Source organism: Mustela erminea, chromosome 6 (assembly GCF_009829155.1).
Source record: "Mustela erminea isolate mMusErm1 chromosome 6, mMusErm1.Pri, whole genome shotgun sequence".
NCBI lineage: Eukaryota > Metazoa > Chordata > Mammalia > Carnivora > Mustelidae > Mustela > Mustela erminea.
The window spans coordinates 27,112,911-27,133,778 of record NC_045619.1 but is presented as its reverse complement, the minus strand read 5'-3'; the positions used below and the strand labels follow the sequence as shown (position 1 = coordinate 27,133,778).

Below are 20,868 nucleotides of genomic sequence, written 5' to 3'. Positions count from 1 at the left end.
AAAGAAAAAAAAAAAGAATTAAGCATTTACTCTGTCCTTCCAGTATGCACTGAAATTCATGGCAACCAAACAGCCCGCTTGATGTTTAAAGTTCTTTACAGAAAAATGTCAGCTAATGTATGCAGAAGGAATGAAAGATTTAGAAAAAATCAGTATTCTCAACTTCAGTGACATAAAACCTCTCCTGAATCTCCCTCTTCAAATAAGAAATATTCTGACCTTTAAATTCTATCAGGTCTCTTACTTATATTCTTTTAACACTTAATCATAATATAAGGAAGAAGAAAGTTATGTCTGTGTGAAATTGTTTCGATAATGACCCTCAATGAATCACACCTATATTTTAATGCTCTTCTAATTCTCTTGTGTAATCCTCTCCCACATGGACTCTGGACTGGCCATGAGACTTGCCTTGGCTAAGGTAGAGTAGCAAACGAGATACAAACACACACTTGAAAAGTTTTTGCACAATGGGATTTGCTCTCTTATTGATGGAAACTCCTCTGCTACAATATAAGCCCAGGCTAGCCTTAGACTTATATGGCCCAACGAATATATTCAGCCATCTGAGTAAGTACTTTAGACTATCCACTGAATCAAACTGACAAATAACCCCAGCTATAAGAATAACTTCAAGAGAGTCCACCAGAAGAACCACTCAGCCAGACCTAACCCAAATTGCTGACCCACAAAATCTAGAGCAAACAAAATGGTGGTTGTTTTAAGTTAAGCCAAAGTTTGAGGATGGTTTACTTTGCAATAGATACAACTAGATACAGTAGGTATAATGTGGTCTCTTCTCCACAAAATAGAAAAGGAACCTTATTGAGGCTAATACCCCTAAATAGAATGAGGTATTCACATTTCCTAATAAGGTCACAATAAAAGTGTCCACCTGAATTTAATGGGACATACAACAGTTTTAGTACATTTTTAAAAAAGGATTAATATAACTACTCCATACTTCATTTTGTTTTCCATCTTTTCTTTTTTAACTGTTCAAGTTAAACAAGAAACCGTAAAATTAAACAACAACTGTCAATCTAGTTTTCAGGGTATTTGAGTAAAATCAAGATGTTTTTATTCTTTGACAATAGTTATTGGTGGAAAGAATGTTGGAAAACCACCCCTTTCATACCTGGTTAGTGGCAGTATAACTAAACGTAAAAAAGGTACATACTCGGGGCACCTGGGTGGCTCAGTGGGTTAAGCCGCTGCCTTCGGCTCAGGTCATGATCTCAGGGTCCTGGGATCGAGTCCCGCATCGGGCTCCCTGCTCAGCAGGGAGCTTGCTTCCCTCTCTCTCTCTCTGCCTGCCTCTCTGTCTACTGTGATCTCTCTCTGTCAAATAAATAAGTAAAATCTTTAAAAAAAAAAAAAAAAAGGTACATACTCTCTGACTTAATGCTTAGGAAATTACTCAGTGGACAAAACTACCCCCTATATATGTATAAGCATGTTCACTGTGGTATTGTTTATAACAGCAAAACTGAAAACAAAACTAAAATGTCCTTCAACAGGGGACTACTTAAATTTTGATAATCCATAGACTATAATATAGCTATTAAAAATAAACAAATAATATTGTTTTATTTGGGGCACCTGGGTGGCTCAGTCAGTTAAGTGTCCTACTTTTGATTTTGGCATGATCTCAGGGTCATGAGATCAAGCCCCATCTGGGGCTCCATACTCTCTCTCCCTCCCCTTCTGAGCCTCTACCCCCTGCCCCACCCGCTCACACTCTCTCTCAAAAAGTAAAGGTAGTTCTGGAAGTGGTGGTACTAAAAGATGTCCAAAGTATATTAAGTGCAAAAAAAATCAAACTCATGAAGAATATCATATTTGAATAATATTAATGGATATATGTATCAGAAAATTGTGAAAAAACAGAAAGAAACTACTAGCAAGGATTACTGAGGCAGGGACCTTCTACTTTTCATTTTATACCTTCTGTATTCCCAATTCTAACTCCTGGTTGTCAGCCTCAAACCTCATATAAAATTTGTTTCAAGTCCTTTCTGCTTGCTTCTAAGTCTTCAACCTTGAAAATGGTCACTAACACTCTTCACTAATCTCCATTATAATTCTACCATTTAAACTTGTCTCATAATTCCTTTTCACTAATTACTTTTTTTGTCCTTAGAGTTCCTTATTTCTCTGCCTTCTTAAAACTGAATATATCCTGATCCATATTAAAGTAGAAGGTTACTCGGATTTTTGCAATAATATGACCTGAAAATTTATGGTACCAAATAACTCCACAGATGATTCTCTATCCATCATACAATCATATACAATAACAGTAAGCTTCTTGGGGCACTTGGCTGGCCCAACAGGTAGCACATGATAGGCAGACTCTTGATGTCCGGATCCTGAGTTCAAGCCCCATGTTGGGTAGGGTTACTTAAAATAAATAAATAAATAATTTGAAACCAAAAAAAAAAAAAAACCAACAGTAAGCTTCTTTACCAATATATCACACATTTAACTCTAACTCATTTGTATCAGCTGAGAACAATTCCTATTTCTTGAAATGTGAGCAATTCCACCTAACTAGAGCCATTCTATAACTTTAATGAGCAAGCAAATACAGCCACCCATGTTGTTAAACTACTGAGGCTAAATAGAGTCCACTTCTTGTTCAATTTGCCTTTCCAAGTGGCTTCTAAGGCTACGCCCCCTGTTGCATCTAATTCCAACCCTTTCCAAAATTTCTCAAGTGCTAACACACAATATACTTCTGCATCCTAAGACTCTCCTGCTGACCTACTGATACACAATACTACACTATGCCAGAGAAGGGGGTCAGAAGCATATTCTTACTGAAGGACTGGCTCTTGTTTTCAGCAGGGTCTGTCAAGTGTTCCAAAAACAGAAGTCCACCTAAAACTAGGAAGAGTGATTCAAAATATAGAAGTTGGAATCACGCAGACCTGTATTCAACTTCCAGTTTACCCACTTAGAAGTTCTGTAGATTTATTTAACTTCTCTAAGCCCAAATTCACATTTGTAAAGTAGAACTAATAATGTCAGCCCTACAGCCCTACAACCTACAGGTTGTAAGAATTAAATGAAATAATACATTTAAAATGTTTAAACCAGTGCCTAACATTTGATAGATACATTATAAATAATAGTCACTCATCATATTAAGACTTGAATCAAACTTTAAAAGTTGGAGAGCATCTCAGAAATTATGTTCCAATTTTATCACTTCATAGATGATGAAACTAAGCCCCTAGAAAGTACAACTGGCTTACCTGATATCACTCTGCTATCTAGTGGTAAAGGTGCAATTAAAACTTAGTCTTCCCAGGTCCTAATTCAATATTCTCTCTACTAACCAAAATATTTCTTGGTCACCTGTCAATACCCATCAAGACACTTAATTTCTCTAATCTCAATCTCTTCAGTGATAAATTATAGGGACAGATGGTGAATCATGAGTAAGGATCCTTCCAGCTCTAAAATTCTCGTTCTATGATTTATCTGGGTCCTAAACTGGCTAACTTAAAAGTATGTCCCTATAAACAGTCAACTATATTTCCATTCTCAATATGTACTTTGCTAATGGTTACATAAAAGTAATTTTACCTCTCAAAAGAAGCCAAATCAAGAAAGGAAGAAAGGAAGGAAGAAAGGGGCAGCCAAGTCAGTAAGAAACTGAGATTATTAAAATTACATTATTAGTAACTAAACTGAGTTTGCAGACTGCACACAATTAAGTCAACGTTTAAGGGTTTTTAAAATATTTAACATATTTTTAAAATATCTAACATAAGGATGCCTGGGTAGCTCAATCAGTTAAACATCTGTCTTTGGCTCAGGTCATGATTTCAGAGTCCTGGGATCAAGCCCCACATTGGGCTCCTTCCTCAGCAGGGAGCCTGCTTCTCAGAACTTCTGCCTGCAGCTCCCACTGCTTGTATGTGGACTCTGGCGCGCTCTCTCTCTCTCTCCCCCTCTCTCTGACAAATAAATAGATAAATAAATCCTTACAAAAAATCTAACATATAATTAAATATCTAACATGTAGTTAAAATTGAGCTACATATTTGATGGAAATTTAGAGTATTATTTTTTTAAGATTTTATTTATTTGAGAGAGCTAAAGCGGAAAGGACAAAAGCAGGGTAAGTACACAGTACTTTAGAATCTAACAAATTTTCATCTACTGGCTATGGATTCCTATTGTAAGTAATATGTAGAATATCAGTTTCAAAGAAGTAGAACATAAAGTTCATAAAATTAATATATATATAATCATCTTTTATGATACAAAAATCCCTAAGAAAGACTATCTCAACAGCAGATGACTTATAATTTGAGTTCCCAAGGAAACAGACTCTGACACTCTGAAATCTGCAAGCAGGCTTACTGGGGAGTGCTCTGAAGAACACCTCTGCGGACACAAGGGAAGCATGACTGGGCAGAGGGTGAAGATAAACAGTACTGATGAGAAGCAGTTGCAACAGCAGCCTCAGTTAATCCTCCCAAGAGTCCTGAAGCTGATGGCCCTTCACAAAAATCCCAAATCAAGGCAGGAGGATGATTTTTGTATTCCCTACATCAGCCAGCAATGAGGCTGATTCCAGGAAAGGGACATAATCTTGGGTGAGGAAGCTTCTTTCTATTAGGGTAACTCCCACAGAAGGACACAGCTATGAGCCATCAGCAACCATGACGCTAGGCAGCTAGGGTAATGTGTCTCTGTCTGAAGGAAGACCTAAGTGCCACATCAAAGTACCCACTGCAACAAATGCACCTTACTTGCATTTGAGATACTCATAAAGGGCTATACATGGCGAAGTGGGGGGAGACAGTGGATATCTTGGTAAGGAAGGAAAAGATATACTATCTTCTGGAACCTACTACATGTATGGCAGGTCCTGTGACAGTCCTCTTACATGAGTTATCAAATTCTATCACTGAATCCTTGTTTCCTATAGACAGTTTTTTCTCAGCAAAGACGCTAGAAAACAGGGAAAAAGTAATCTGCACGTATTATATAACATATTTAAAATGCTCCTTTAGTGTGGCAAATGATGGTTTCCAAATAATAGTTTTACCCTAACGGCACTTCAGAAATCACGTGGGTGGTGTGCTCAGTGGACAGAGAAGGAAAGTGAAGCCAAGAAATACTCAATGATTTGCCTAAGACATGAATTCAAGTCTCTTGCTTCCAAATTCAGTGATTTCTCTACTTACTTTGGTGACTTTATACTCAAAAACTTAATAAAATAAAATAAAATAATCCTGAGGCATGAATCTTATTTTAAAACTCAATACCAATTTCTTCTAGGTCATTTGCATTTTCAAAATCATAAACATAAGAAACTTGAGTTTTATTCTAGTTAAAGAAATGCCAATTGGTAGTCTGGCTAAATGAAATATTCTATCTTTCTATTAAAAATAATAGCTAACATACAACCTCTACGATGGGCTTGAAGCCAAGCACTTTGTCTACATTATGTCATTTAATGCTTATAACAATCCTTTGAATAAAGTCAAAGGGATTGCTCCCATGTAACCAACGGGGAAAAATACAGTTAAAGAAGCTAAATAAGTTGTTAGCTAAGATTACAAATGTAATGCACAAAGCTGGGCCTCAATCTGACTTCAAAGCTTGTGCTCTTAATGTTAAACCATCCACTATACTACAGCCCTGTGCTTCTTCTTGATTTCCCTTTTCTGATCTACTCAAATTTCTATGACATACATGGTTTATTTTCATAACCAGAAACATGTTATTTTCAAAATTTTTTTAAAGATTTTATTTATTTATTTGACAGAGATCACAAGTAGGCAGAGAGGCAGGCAGAGAGAGAGGAAGGGAAGCATGCTCCCTGCTGAGCAGAGAGCCCGATGCGGGACTCGATCCCAGGACCCTGAGATCATGACCTGAGCCGAAGGCAGAGGTTTTAACCCACTGAGCCACCCAGGTGCCCCTCAAATATTTTTTAAAACTATATTATTGCATAAAATATGTAAAAGCTGCAAAGAGATAGGAGGTTATGTCAAAAAATAAAAGTCTCACAGAACAAAATAAATTCATACCTCCTTATCAGATATCTAACTCAGTATGACTTCCCACTTAATTCACCCCACACAACAATGTATTTTGGCATAGCACATAAAGACAGAAATTTTTAAAACATTTTCCAAATATTAAAGTCCAAATAAAGTATCACTGAGACTCTAAAAACTTTTATATTAGCACAGTTATGTAACACTTAGCCACAGTCTCTGATATTAGAGACTGAAATGAGCGGGAAAAGGGTGGTTTTAAATTTCAACTACTGCAATAGTCTATGCAACACTTAAAAGATGCCAATGCAACTAAATTATTCATGTTCTTGTATTCAATATGTCAATCAATCATAATGCAGGTGACAGCCGTGCTTCCATCCTAAAGCAAACTATCCTACCATAGACCACGTTGAGAACATAGTCCAAGGTAGCCAGGTTATATGACCCCGTGTCTGTTGCCAATTGACCAAAGATGTGATCACCTGGACCAAACACCAGGTATTCTTCACAAGCTAGCTAGCAGCCCATAACATGGCCCAGTGTCAAATAAATAAATAAATAAAAGAAAAAGAAAACAAAAAGGAAAGAAAGAAAGAGCCCAAAGCCAAGAACAAATACTGCTGAGTTCCATGCTTAGGACTTTGAATGGCAAACTATAAAGAGAAATTATTAATTAGCCACACAAACTGGCACTAAACAGATAAACATCGTAGTCATGAGGTAAAGTCAGAGTACATGAAAGATGTCAGCAAATCAAAGCTATAACCAAACCAAAGTTTGAAAAGACTATAGACTCTGAGTATGCAGAAGTCATGAAGAAAAGAAACTATACTAGAGGGTGAGAAAATGAGCCAAGAGTGGAAACAAAAGTATATAGATACAGAGGACACAGATACATTAAACATTAAGAGTCACTGAGTACTTTAACATGAAAGTCCCTAATAGCCCTACCTCGGAGCCTTCAAAGCCTTGTAAAAACATCTGAGAGGCTCAGCCCCATATTAAATGTTTGATTTTGAATTTTCATGAAATTCCATCTTTCTTATTGCCAAGTGCATCCTTATGAACGACTATTATGCTATTTTTGAGCTAACCTGATGGATCTTTTATTCCTAGAGCCAAATGAACTTAATCAGATAACTATTATCACTACTTCAGAACCATGGTAAAGCTCATTTCTAGAAAAATGATGTACAAATTATCTGTTTCATAGTACCACAACTCCTAGAAGGAATAGTCTTAAGTATTATATGACCATGCTCCACTTCCAACCTCAGTTGACTAAACCATCAATGAACACCTCTGGCCAGCCAGAGAACTATGCATGACCCAATGAAAAAAGATGCAGAGGACATTCTGAAGTCTTCTCTTGGGTTTGGAAACTGAGACACTGGGCCAGCCAACTACACAAAGAAGTACATAGAATTGAGCGGTCAGAAGTCCATCTGGGATCTTGAACACACTGAGTAAACAGAAACAAGGAGGTTGGACACAGAGAGAGACAGATAAGATGCCAGTGGTCCATGAGAGAGTAAGACAAAGAGAAAAAGTGCCTCTATCCCGTACACCATTAACATGAGGATTAACTGCACAGCAATTCTTCTTCATGGATCACTTTGAAACCTTCCAATAAATCCCCCTTTCAACTTAAACTGAGTTAAGGAAGTTTATAAACCTTGAAAATAAAAATCATTTGTTAGAATATTGTCCAAGGATGGCAAATTTCATTCCTGCATTTAATATTTAGTTTCCGCTTCCTCTACTCCATATTCCTCCGAAAGTGCTTCCAGATTCTACTCCCTTACTTCCCAATTTATCTTTATGACCTTCCTGAAATTGAACTAAGTACAACTCAACTGTTCCATTCAGTGGACACTTCTCAGTATTTATTTGACTTCTCTTCAAGGTATGTATTTATACATATCTAATACTTGCTTCCACTTGTCTCCAGAGTGCTGGGCCTATTATTTTCACCCTCCTTGTGAACATCTCCATTGGGATGGCCACACCTCTAGTTCACATTCACCTTCCTCCCCAAATCTGCTCTTCTTCTTCCTTTATTCAGCATCTTAGTCCATTCCACTATCCTCTCAGGTACCCAAACTACTCACAAGTCAATAAGCCCTATCAATTTTATTTTCTTTTTTTTTTTTTTAAAGATTTTATTTATTTATTTGACAGAGAGACATCACAAGTAGGCAGAGAGGCAGGCAGAGAGAGAGAGAGGAGGAAGCAGGCTCCCTGCTGAGCAGAGAGCCCGATGCGGGACTCGATCCCAGGACCCTGAGATCATGACCTGAGCCGAAGGCAGCGGCTTAACCCACTGAGCCACCCAGGCGCCCTCAATTTTATTTTCTTAAATTTTCTTGAAAATCATTCTTTCTCTGTCCCTAAAGCCACTGTTTAAATTCAAGCTTTCATCATCTCCTGAACTGAAAACTAGAGGGTGAGAAAATGAGCCAAGAGCGGAAACAAAAGTATATAGAGATCCAGAAATTCCAATAAAATGGAGGGACTTGGGAATCTTTTTTTTTTTTTTTAAGATTTTATTTATTTATTTGTCAGAGAGAGAGCGAGCGAGAGTGAGCACAGGCAGACAGAGTGGCAGGCAGAGTCAGAGGGAGAAGCAGGCTCCTTGTGGAGCAAGGAGCCCGATGTGGGACTCGATCCCAGAACGCTGGGATCATGATCTGAGCTGAAGGCAGCTGCTTAACCAACTGAGCCACCCAGGCGTCCCAAGGGAATCTTTTTTTTTTTTTTTAAAGAATTCCAAATGATTCGAATATGAACAATTTTAGAACTAAAAAGTCATTACTTTCTAGCCAGTCTCTCCCCTAATGGAGCCATCCTCTCTACACGGCTAACAAGCTGTCAACATATATTACTGAAAAAACACCAAGCATCAAACATTAAGTTAGATCCTACACACTAAAAAAGAAAACAAAATCCCTACCCTAAAGGAGCTTAAGTCTAGTAGGAAATAGTCAAGTAAACAAATTACAAAAATTTTCTAGATATCTAAAGTGGAATACCTCCTATACAATACATGTTTCTTGAATGCTGGATACTGTGGTGTGTACTTCGTGAACATTATTTCATTTAATTTCATTTAATCCTTCAACACTGTGAGGTATATAATATCCTCAATTTACAGATAAAGCAACTGGGTCTCAGCCTGAAATTTTGTACAAGATCTTACCCTCAGGAGTGGAGGAGCCCAGGGTTTAAATGATGGCCTAATACCAAAAGCCTATTCTAATTAGTATGGGATGTTTGGGGAGAAGAAAAAAAAGTAAGCAAAAAACTCCCAGTGTCACTTGAAATGATCAGTGTCTACAAGTAATGGTAGAACAGCCTGAGCAGAAAAAAAAACTTCTACAGAGGTATGAAGGGATGAAATAACAGGGTAAGTTATGTGAAACATAATTACTGAGAATGGCAAGGTCAAGACCATGTGCAGAGGCACGTGGATATGAGCCTGAAATTGGATAAAAGAACCAGAGCATTATGGCCTTGTGTGCCAAGGTAAAGAGTTTAGACACCTCCTATGGGAACTAATTAGTTACCAACATATTTTAGATGAGTGATTTACCCAATTTACTTTATATAAAGATTACCTAGGAAAAATACTTTTAGAGGGTTTTCGTTATTACAAATTTGATCATTTAAAATCTTTCCATGGCTCCTTATTGTCTTTAGTATAAAGCCCAAAACCCTTTCCAGTCTTACCTCTTACAGCGACCCCCATCCACATGCAGATAAACTCATAACTCCCGTAATGCTGTGCTAGGCTGTTTCATGCTCTTGCATTTGCTTGGTCCCTTTCTCTAAAGATGGCTTCTCTCCCTTCCTCCTCTTTGCCTTTCATTTTTAGCCTCTGCAAGGCCTTCAACAATCTCCATTCCTTGTCTTCTCCCTTCCTTCTTCTCCAACCCTTCTTTACAGGATTTGTTCTTTTTCTTTTGTCCTCACAAATTCTTCTTCTGTGTATCTATCAACACTTACCACATTACTTTAAAACTCCTCAAGAGTTTTTAATTCCCAAACCCAGCAAAGTAATTAGCACAAAATTAATGCCTAATAGTATGATGAATGTCTACACACCCATATCCACACAATTTTAAAAAAAGGGAGTGATGGGGCGCCTGGGTGGCTCAGTTGTTAAGTGTCTGCCTTTGGCTCAGGTCATGATCCCAGGGTCCTGGGATAGAGCCACATAGGGCTCCCTGCTCAGCAGGGAGTCTTGCTTCTCCTTCTCCCTCTGCCTAAAGCTTTGCCTACTTTTACTCTCATAGCTCTCTGTCAAATAAATAAATAAATATTTTTAAAGGGAGTTGGAATAAGAAATGTGTTCCTTGAAGAAATTTGGAGTATATAATAATAATAATAATAATAATCCAACACTAGCATCAGCTAACATTTACAGAGAGCTATGTCCCAGATACTGTCAAAGTCCTTTACGTATATTAATTCAGTTAGCCCTTACAACAGTCCTATGAGACAGATACTATTACTATGATCATTTTAATGAGACAGAGAGAAATCAAGTAACTTGCCCAAAGCTACTCAGCTGGTAAATGGGATACAAATATCACACCAGGCAGTCTGGCCCCCAAGTTCAGCCTGTTAACCATGACTTAAACTGTCTCTTTAGCACAAGCAAAAGACCACCAGGATAAGAAGAGAAAACTCAGTTCTAGCCCTGGTTCTCTGATATCTCAATCTCTATTCTTAATACACTAAAAATAAATCTACACAGAGAGAAAATAACTCCACTTATTAAATTTTGTTTAATAAATTAGTAGTAACTGCATCAAACTTAAACACGTAACCAATCTGGGAAGCCTTCCCTAACATCTCAGTTTGGATCAGGGACCTCTTGCTGTATGCTCTTGGGGATCCCTGTGTTTTTCCTTCCTAAGACCCATCCATGTGACAAAAAAGCTATGGGATTCTTTGAACAGTTCCTCTACAGTGGTTCATGTCTCTTTTACTCATTAGTGTGTCCACAGAACACAGTAGGCCCACACTAGACATCTGAAGAACAGATATGTTCAAAAGGTCTTCCCAGAGCATCTGGGTAGCTCAGTTAGGTGTCCAATTCTTGATCTGGGCTCACGTCACGACCTCAGGGTCATGAGATTGAACCCCACTTCAGGCTCTGAGCTCAGAATGAAGTCAGGCTCCGGACTCAGAATGCAGTCGGCTTGAAGATCTCTCTTCTTCTCCCTCTGTCCTTCCCCCTGCTCGTGCACATGCACTCTCTCTCCCAAATAAATAAATCTTTAAAAAAAAAAAAAAAAAAAAAGCCTTCTCTATTCATCACCCTTTTTTCTGCTCACATTGTCATCACTCTAATGCAAATCGTAATTTCTTAGTGACTAAAATATTAAAATCTCTCCTATCTGATCTCTGCCAAGACTCCCCTATAGCTTTAATATATCACACACAGCACTGACAAATTAACCTTCCTAAAACATTCCTTTCAATACTCATTCAGTAAACATTATTAACTCCTACTTTGTGCCTGAAGAAAAACAGGATGTCACCCCAAAATATGCCACTTTGGCATACTAATTATCTTTAATTAAAGGCACTAAACAGCAGGTACACAAGAACACTCTGACCCTCTTTTCTTCCTGAAAGCAGGAGATAAAACTCTCACGTCAAAGGCACCCTCACTGTACCAGGAGGAGAAAAGACATTCTCATCACCAGAGACAGAGAACTTGGGGCTGAGAAATCTGTATAAACAAACCTTATTAAACTGACCCCTATCTTCTTGGCTACTTCTTCACCATATACTATCCCTAACCCAAACCCCTCTGTCTTGTTAATTCTTCACAAATGCATTGTTTCTTTGTCTAAAAGGTATAAATACCTGTTCTGACACTTATTGGGGTCCTCATTCTCTTGTGAAGCTGCCCATGTACATGTAAAAATTTCATAAAATTTGTACCCTTTTCTCCTGTTAATCTGCCTTATGTCCGTTTAATTCTTAGGCCCAGCCAGACACCCAAAGAAGGTAGAGAAAAATTCTGCTTCTCCTGCATACAAAATATATTTCACTGCTTAATAAAATCTTACTGATTTCCTAATGCCTACAGAATAAAGTTCAAAATGTCAAATTTGTCTGCTGAAATAAATGAGAAGGAAAGCCACCCCAGACCTGGGTTTCTAATACCATTCCCTACTAAAAGAAATAGGGGTCCTCAGAGAAATGGCCAGTTTCAGGGCTAAGAAAGAGTAATCAATGAGCTTAAAATGCCCTAGTAGGCCAGAAAGGAAGGAAAGCTTAAAAAAAAAAAAAAAAAATACATAGAACCATGTCAAAAAGACAAAGGGGCCACACAAAAGGGGCTCCCACTATTCAAATCTGACAGTTTAACCACCAAAATAATTAAGTACAGTGATGAGTTATAAACCATTTTTAAAAACTGAAATTATGAGTCCATGCCAATAGGAAAGAAAAAAGGAAGGTCAGAAAGAGGAAAGGGAGAGATGGAGGGAGAGAGGGAAGCAAGAACAGGAAAGCCAATGACCAAACTGGTAAAGGTGAAGGGAATGCCAAAGTGGGAAAATGATCATTTTGCAGTCATTAAGATAGATCAGGCAAGAATCAACAATGGATACAAAATTTAGGGGAAATTTTTGATAAGGAACAAGATATTTGCATGGTCTTATAGGTAAATGTCTATTAACTGCAAAAAGAAGAAAAAAATAATATTATACAGTCAAAAAGTTGGTCTATACCTTGACCTTTGACAAGATAATCAAAACTAACAGCACCTATGAAGGACTGAAAGACATCATGGGCCTCCAGATGTAATAACCTGAGAAGCCCACATCTTCTAGGCAACATTCTGGCCCAGAATGCATAATCTCAATCTAATCACAACAAAATATCAGGTAAACATAACATGAAAAACAGTGTAGGAAAAAAAAAAAAGTAGGAGGGGATCTGTACTCTTCATAAATCCAAAAATATGTTGTGATGAAAAGTGGCTAGGGGCACCTGGGTGGCTCAGTCATTGGGCGTCCACCTTCGGCTCAGGTCCTCAGGGTCCTGGGACTGAACCCCATATCAGGCTCCCTGCTCAGCAGGAAGCCTGCTTCTCCAGCTCCCACTCTCCTTGCTTGTGTTCCCTCTCTTGCTGTGTCTATCTCTGTCAAATAAATAAATAAAATCTTAAAAAAAAAAAAAAAAGGAAGGACTACTAAACAACTAAATAACAACTTTTAACAACTAAATATAATACCTAATCTTAACTAGACCCTAAACTGGTGGAGGGGAAATGCTACAAAGGACATTATCCGATCAACTGACAAAACTAGAATTATAGATAGTAACTGAACGAATATAAATTTATCAAGTTGACCACTATACTGTGCTTATGTAAATGAATACCTATTCTTCACTGAAGTATTCAGATATAAAAGACAATAACTGATCTTCAAATGAATCAAGGGGGGGAAAAATGACACATACAGAGAGCAAGAGAAGAGAGAAGTGAGAACTGTCCCTTCTATTATTTTATTTGTCCAACTTTTTACAAGTTTGAAACTAGTTCCAAACAAAAAGTTAAAAGTTATGTATGAATTCAACTAGACCTGCACCATCCAGTACAACAGCCATTAGTGACATGGGGCTGTAGAAGAGTTGAAATATGGTTAGTCCAAATTGAGACATGCTGCTCATGCAAAACATACACCAGATTTCAGAGACTTAATAAAAAAAAAAAGGAATTTAAGATATCTGATTAATAGTTTTTATATTGATTACATGTTGAATATTTTAGATGTATTGGGTCAAAAAATACATATTTAAAAAATTACTTTCACAAATGTAGCTACTAGAAACTTTATTTATTTGAGAGAGAGAGAGCTGTGAGCAATGGGGTGGGGGAGAAAAGGGAGAATCACAAGCAGACTCCCTGCTGGGCAGAGAGCCCAATGTAGGGCTGGATCCCAAGATCCTGAGATCATGACCTGAGCAGAAACCAAGAGTTGGCTGCTTGACAGACTGAGCCACCCAGGTGCCCCTTGTTTTACTGTTTTTAAAGATTTATTTATTTATTTATTTGAGAGAGACTTTAAATTATGTATGTAACTCACATTTGCATTGAACAAGGCTGAGCTAGACAATCAAGAATCTCCACAATGGGGTGCATTATCTTTGTAAATGTCCTTCTCAATTTCTTTCTGCTCTGAACACATCTCTTATCTCTAAAAGTCACTTTGTTTAAGCTACCTGACAGCAAGGACTGTATCTTATTCATTGCTGTATCCCCAGTTTCTAGCATATACCAGGTGTTATATATATGTTTATTAAAAGGTTCAGTGGGTTAACGCCTCTGCCTTCACCTCGGTCATGATCTCAGGGTCCTGGGATCGGGCCCCACATCGGGCTCTCTGCTCCACAGGGAGCCTGCTTCCTCCTCTCTCTCTCTGCTGGCCTCTCTGACTACTTGTGATTTCTGTCTGTCAAATAAATGAATAAAATCTTTAAAAAAAAAAGGGCACCTGGGTGGCTCAGTGGGTTAAGCCGCTGCCTTCGGCTCAGGTCATGATCTCAGGGTCCTGGGATCGAGTCCCGCATCGGGTTCTCTGCTCCGCGGGGAGCCTGCTTCCTCCTCTCTCTCTCTCTCTGCCTGCCTCTCTGCCTACTTGTGATCTCTCTGTGTCAAATGAATAAATAAAATCTTAAAAAAAAAAAAAAAAAGGCTATATGCAAAGGAAGGAGGGAGGGCAGGAAGAATGAAGTTGTTCCCATCTCCACATCTTTGCTTATACTGTTAGTCCTTCCTAAAAAGAAACTTTCTAGGACATCTCTTAAACACACACATTCTTCAAAACCCCATCTCATGTTCTTTTTCTCCAAGAAGACTCCCTGCTCACACAGGCTGGTTCTGATCTTTCCTCCTCTGTCCTACTACAGGCTTCATTTTCTTTATCATTTTCTTTGAGACTTAATTATATCCTTCAGGAAGAAGTTAGGTCTCATATTTTCCCCTATCTTCCACAGTGATTAGCACAGTGCTAACCATATCAATTTCAATAGTGGGAGAAAGGGCAACAAGGTGCCAGAAAAAGGGGAAATGGACTGTGCTGGGAAAATCTGGCTCTTGTCTCAGTTTTGACATCTACTGTGTTGCCCTACATAAATCAGTTTATCTGTTTTTGCTTCCTCCTTTTTAAAATCAGGTAAGACCTCTTGACCACTAAAAAAAAAAAAAAGCCTTTTATTTCTACAATTCTAGAATAATTAAACACATTTTTTTCTTTAGCAATGTAATAACATTGCTAAAATGTACCAGTGAAAGGAAATCTAAAACAATAAATTTTTTAAGAAAGAAATAGCAGTAAAGTTTATAAACTGCCTAAAGTACTAAATACTGATCATCTATTCTTCTGATCATCAAGCACTTTATTTGTTCTTTCTTTCAAAGATTTTATTTTTAAGTAATCTCCACTTTCAGTGTGGGGCTGGAACCTAAACTCCCTCCTCCCCAGACCAAGAGTCATATGCTCCAGGATGGCCCAGCCAGGCGCCCCAGGGTCATCAAGCACTTTAAATTCATAGTTCTCTTCAAAGGACCATTAAGCAAAACAGTCAATACATACATATTGGAGCTACCTTAAATTTTTTTTTTCTAATTCAGACCGTTTCAAGCCTCAGAAAGACAACTTTAGTAAGCTAATGGGAAAGAGAGGAGGAGGAGGAGGAAAAGGAGAAGGAGAAGGAGGAAACCAGAAACAAATTTTCTGTAAAATACCATTGGGACCTTACTGGTGATGTTCAAACATTCTGAGTTACAAGTGATTGTTAAGGACATTGTCTGTAACTTCTTTCAAAAATGCTTTTTAAATAACACTATTCAGAAGAAAATAACAGTTAAAAGGAAAAGGTCATCTAAAAACAGAATGTTAAAGGAATGCAATATAATTTCAAAGCACAGAGCCCATTTCAAACGAATAAATTAGCAACTTTCATCTTAATCTTGTATCTTATTACCTCTGCTAAGAAATAAGATTATCTTATACATTAACATAATGTAATATAACATAATGTAAAGATTCTAGTTATACTTGCTAGTAAATACCACCTGTGGACTTAATAAATGTAATTGTAGGTTCTAAACTAGTAATACAAATCACCAGATTTCTTTAAAGCTTTCATCAAAATGCCCACACAAATCACCAGATTTCTTTAAGGCTTTGATCAAAATGCCACTATTAAACACTGAGATTTAACACTGACCCATCTGCAAGCCAAAAGCTGAACTCCTCTGAAGAGACTCCAGGTCGTCTAAGGATCTAGTCTGCAGCTACCCTGCAGCTTCATCTCTGCACATCATTTCACTTTCTAAACTTAACTGTTCGCATTCTTCCTACTATTACCTGCCCCTTTCATGACTTGGCATTTGCTGCTGTCTCTGCCCGACATCCTCTTCCTTCTTTGGAGCTGCGAATATGACCTCCTACCAGAAGCTTGTCCTGATGGTCCCAACATCCTCACACAGAGCAGCACTCTGGGCATTCTTCATTCTTCTATTACAGAGCATTGTAATTACTTTTAGATGTCCACTTCCCCTTACCTGGCTATGAGTTTTAAAGGGAGGACCCACACCTTATTAACTGCTTCCCAGTCCCTTGCATATGTTTGGTGTTTACTGACACTCACTACAAATACAAAAGGGAAAAAAGTTAAGTAACTGTGAGAAACAATTCCAATTTTCCTGTAAAAGAGTATACACATTTAACACAGTGGTTCTCAATCAGGAGCAATTTTGTCCTTAGGAAACATATGGTAAAGCATGAAGATAATTTTGGTTGTCACAAAAGAGGAAAAGGATGGGGGAAGGGGTGCTACTGGCGTGAAGTGAGTAGAAGCCAGAGGGATGCTGCTGAACATCTTAGAATGCAAAAGGACAGCTCCCCACAACAAAGAATTATCCAGTCACATCAGTAGTGCCTTGGCTAAGAAAGTCAGTTGTCAAGTAACTTATTCATCTGTGATGATCCCATATCACGTCTCAGCAATAATCACAATTCCAATTCTGCAATTTCAATTGAAACTTCTGTAACTGTTGTGTATGCACCAACACACAGTCTTTATATAAAAGCGGTCCTTATACAATGATAATGCCTAACAACATTAAACCAAGAGTACTGGAAAGCATCCCATATTTCTAAAAATTAATCTATAACTACCAGAATGTACTTTTTTTTTCAAAGTTTTGTTTTTTGTTTTGTTGTTGTTGTTAGTAATCTCTACACCCAACATGAGGATCAACATCATGACCCCAAGATCAAGAGTCACATGTTCCCCCAACTGAGCCAGCCAGGCGCCCCTACCAGGAGCTACTCCTAAGTCAGTAAACACTTTATTTTATTTATAAACTTCAAAGCAAACCATAGGCCAACTAATTTTCAGATGTGGAACTATGACAAAAACACAGTCTGAGGCATGAGGTAATCGGTTCCTCCAGGTCCGAAGGAAGAAAAATCTCCAAATACAAGGAGTAAATCATGCACAGATGTCTTTACAGTTGAACCCAAGAACTGACGGCAAGAGTAAAGGACATGCCCTTGCTATTGCCAAAATCATCGGCTTATCAAGATTTAAAAAAAAAAAAACCTCTGACAAAACCACTGCAAAAAAAAAACCATCAGATGTCAATACAGGGTGGTGGATACACAAGTTAACTATTTCTCCCCCTGATACATGACCAAGTTTCACATGACTTGAACATTTCACAAAGCTATGCAGGAGCCAAGAACACTCCCTCCCTTTCCATACAGTGGATGACTCAACTGTCTTGGGCACACTCCCTGGCTTAATACTACAAATTCACTAATTTCTTTTGTCCTTTGAACGAGTTATTCTACTCCCTCAGTAACCAACCGAGTTTGGCCCCAACTTCCCAATCATTTACATTTTGTGGCACCCTATCAGTTAAAAAAGGGGGGGAGGGGTGGCTCTCCAAAAAACAAAACCTTGAGTACAGCAACTCTTGTAGGAAATGATACTCTATCATCCTACGAACTGATTTCTAAACAATACACATAAAGCTTTCCATCGCTCTTGTCTTTATATCTTAAAGGTTTTGCCTGCTTTCCCACACTGGCAGAAAGTGAAGGAGTAAGTGTCTATCACTGGATAAAGCTTACTGCGAATTTATTCTTGGAGAGCTCAAAAAAGGTACTGGGCTGAGAGGGAGAAACGCATTTTTAATTGGGGGAAAGAAAAGTTTCCAACAGTGAGTAATATCTTCCTTCTCAGCTGATTTTGCCAGTGGTAAGTGTCGGTACCACGACTGGGCCCGAGCTAGGCCGGGTTTCACCACATGCCCCAGCAAAACCGCAGCCGAGTGTGGCAGGTGCGTGCAAAGTTGGGGGGCGCGGTGGGCGGGGAGGGGGGAGAGGCTGAGCAAGCCTCCCGCAATCTCCCACGGGGCGCTCTCCACCCGGCTGGAGGCACTAACTCTGCATTTGCGCTGCCGTTCCCGGAGCTGGAAGGAACGCGCCGGCACCACACCCTCCCGCCCCGCCGCCCGTCTCACTGACAGCCCCGCGCTCGGGAGCGCGGCGCCGGGCCTGGGTGCGCGGGGCCGCCGGGGACTCGGCGCCCGCCGGGGCTCCGGCCTGCCTGCCCCGCCGCCGCCGCCGCCGCCGCCCCATCCGCCCTCCCTGCCCCCGCGGCCCGCCCCCGGCGCGAACGGCCGAGGCCTAACCACCTCCCGGGCTGCGGGGCCTACAGAAGGAAGGAGCCCGCGCTGAGGAGCGGCACCCGCGCCGCCGCCTCGGCTCCTCAGCTCGGCGGCGGCGCCCGCAGCCCCGGGCTCGGGCTCTCCCGCTCACGTGCTGCCGGAAAGACGGTTTCACTCTCTTACCCTCTGCAAAATCCTCCTAAACATGGTTTAAACACCACCCGGGCCGCCGCGGTGACTCTCCGGACCCGGCGTGGGACCACTCACTACTCGGGGGTGCGCGAGCGGGAGAGACTGAGTCGGGAAGGGACGGGGGAGGAGGTCGGGGCTAGGCGGTGGCGGCAGCCGCTCGGGCAGCCCCGACTTCCCCACAGGCGGCGAGAGGGAGCGCGCGCCAGCGAGCGACGAGGCAGCCTGCGAGCGCCCGCCCGCCGGCCGGGCCGCCCCCGTAACTGACAGCTGGGCGGACCCGCCCGCCGCTGCCACGCCCTCCCGGCCCGTCCATCCGCGAGGGGCGGGGCCTCAAGGGGCCCGGCCCGGAACTGCGACCAATCGGAAGCGGCGGCGGCGTGGGCGGCTGCGTGACGGACAGGCGGCAGGACGCTGGCGCCGCCGCTCCTTCCGGCGGGCTAGAGGACGGCGCGGCGGCCGAGCGCACTCCCGCACTCCGTCAGAGGCCGTGCCCGCGCGCCGGCCGCGAGCCCGCTGGGGAGGTGGGTGGGGAGACCTGGGCCAGGCCAGGGGATGTCCCTGACCTCCGCGGGAGGAGGGGTTCGGGGGTGGGTACCTGCGGCAGCAGCTCAGGCTGCTTTGTAAAATTTGTCGCCGTGACCCTGGTCTTGACCCTACCCTCGAGTGGATCCTCGTTTCTGCGGGGAGCGCTCAGACCCTGGGTGAAAGCAAAGGATAAAATCGCAGACACGACCTGTCTGTGTGGCTTCCCTCCTCTTGGCCAACCTCTGCTTTCGTTTCTCTGCTCCCTTGCTTCTAATTTCAGCCAAAGAGAAAGTAAAGAATCAGAAGAAAGAGTAGGAAGAAACCGGAATTTGACTTGGCACGAGAAGTTTAAGGTTGTCCTTTTTGGGCCATAGCATCAATATTTAATCGATTGATGTCGCTAACATGTTATATTCTCTTCCTAAAGCCCTTGTGTGGCCCATTCTCCTAAGAAATATTAAGTCCTATTTTGCTAATAGTCATAAAGTGAATCGACATGAATGAGTCTGTTTCATAAATAATAATAATAATAATAATAATAATGTCCCAGATAAACAGGACGTGGACTTCAAACTGACTTCCAGGCACCACGTCATTATTTAAACTCAAAAATCACAGTTCCGGGGGCGCCTGGGTGGCTCAGCGGGTTAACGCGTGGGACTCTGAATTTCCGGCTCACATCCGTGATCTCTGGCTGGTGTGAGCAAGCCCGGCGTGGGGCTCCAAGCTCAGCCGGGAATCTGCTTGGGATTCTCTCCCCCGCTCTCCCTCTGCCACTACTCCCTCAAGTGCACGTTCTCTCTCTCTCTCATGTAAATAAATCTTTAAAAAAAAAAAAAAAAATCACAGCTCTGGAGTCCTACCATTCTGCTAACATTCACAAGCTAAGAGGTTCAGGAGTTTTACCCTGGGAGGAAGAGAGAAGACTTTAATATTTATGTCTAAATAAGGAAAGAGACAGAATAATGCAATTGACCTTACTGGGAGAGGGGAAACCTGAGATCTACCCAAGCAATGAATGGAGTGCCTTTTGGAAAGTGCTTACAGATTCTTTGAAAAGATGCAGCAAATATTTTCAAATGAGTTAATGTAAAATGTTTTATAAAGTATTGTATGGTGTAATACGTTTCTATTCAAGACATGTTCTGTTTTTTATTGTGTTTTTTGTGTTGTGTCCATGGTGCAGCAAAACAGTTGTACCTACAACTAATATATTATTTTTTTTAATTTTTTATTTTTTATAAACATATATTTTAATCCCCAGGGGTACAGGTCTGTGAATCGCCAGGTTTACACACTTCACAGCACTCACCAAAGCATATACCCTCCCCAATGTCCATAACCGCACCCCCCTTCTCCCAACCCCCCTCCCCCCCAGCAACCCTCAGTTTGTTTTGTGAGATTAAGTCA

The 20,868-nt window shown here is 40.5% G+C and overlaps 1 protein-coding gene across 1 annotated transcript in view; it reads right to left on the bottom strand.

Moving 5' to 3' along the window:
• The window catches only part of EEA1 (early endosome antigen 1), a 120,188-nt gene extending 100,989 nt beyond the window's left edge, over positions 1-19,199 (bottom strand). The window contains exon 1 of the mRNA XM_032346783.1: positions 18,925-19,199. Coding sequence (XP_032202674.1) covers positions 18,925-18,948 — 24 coding nt within the window. The 5' untranslated portion in view covers positions 18,949-19,199. The remainder of the gene's footprint in view (positions 1-18,924) is intronic.
• Positions 19,200-20,868: the final 1,669 nt, after the last annotated feature.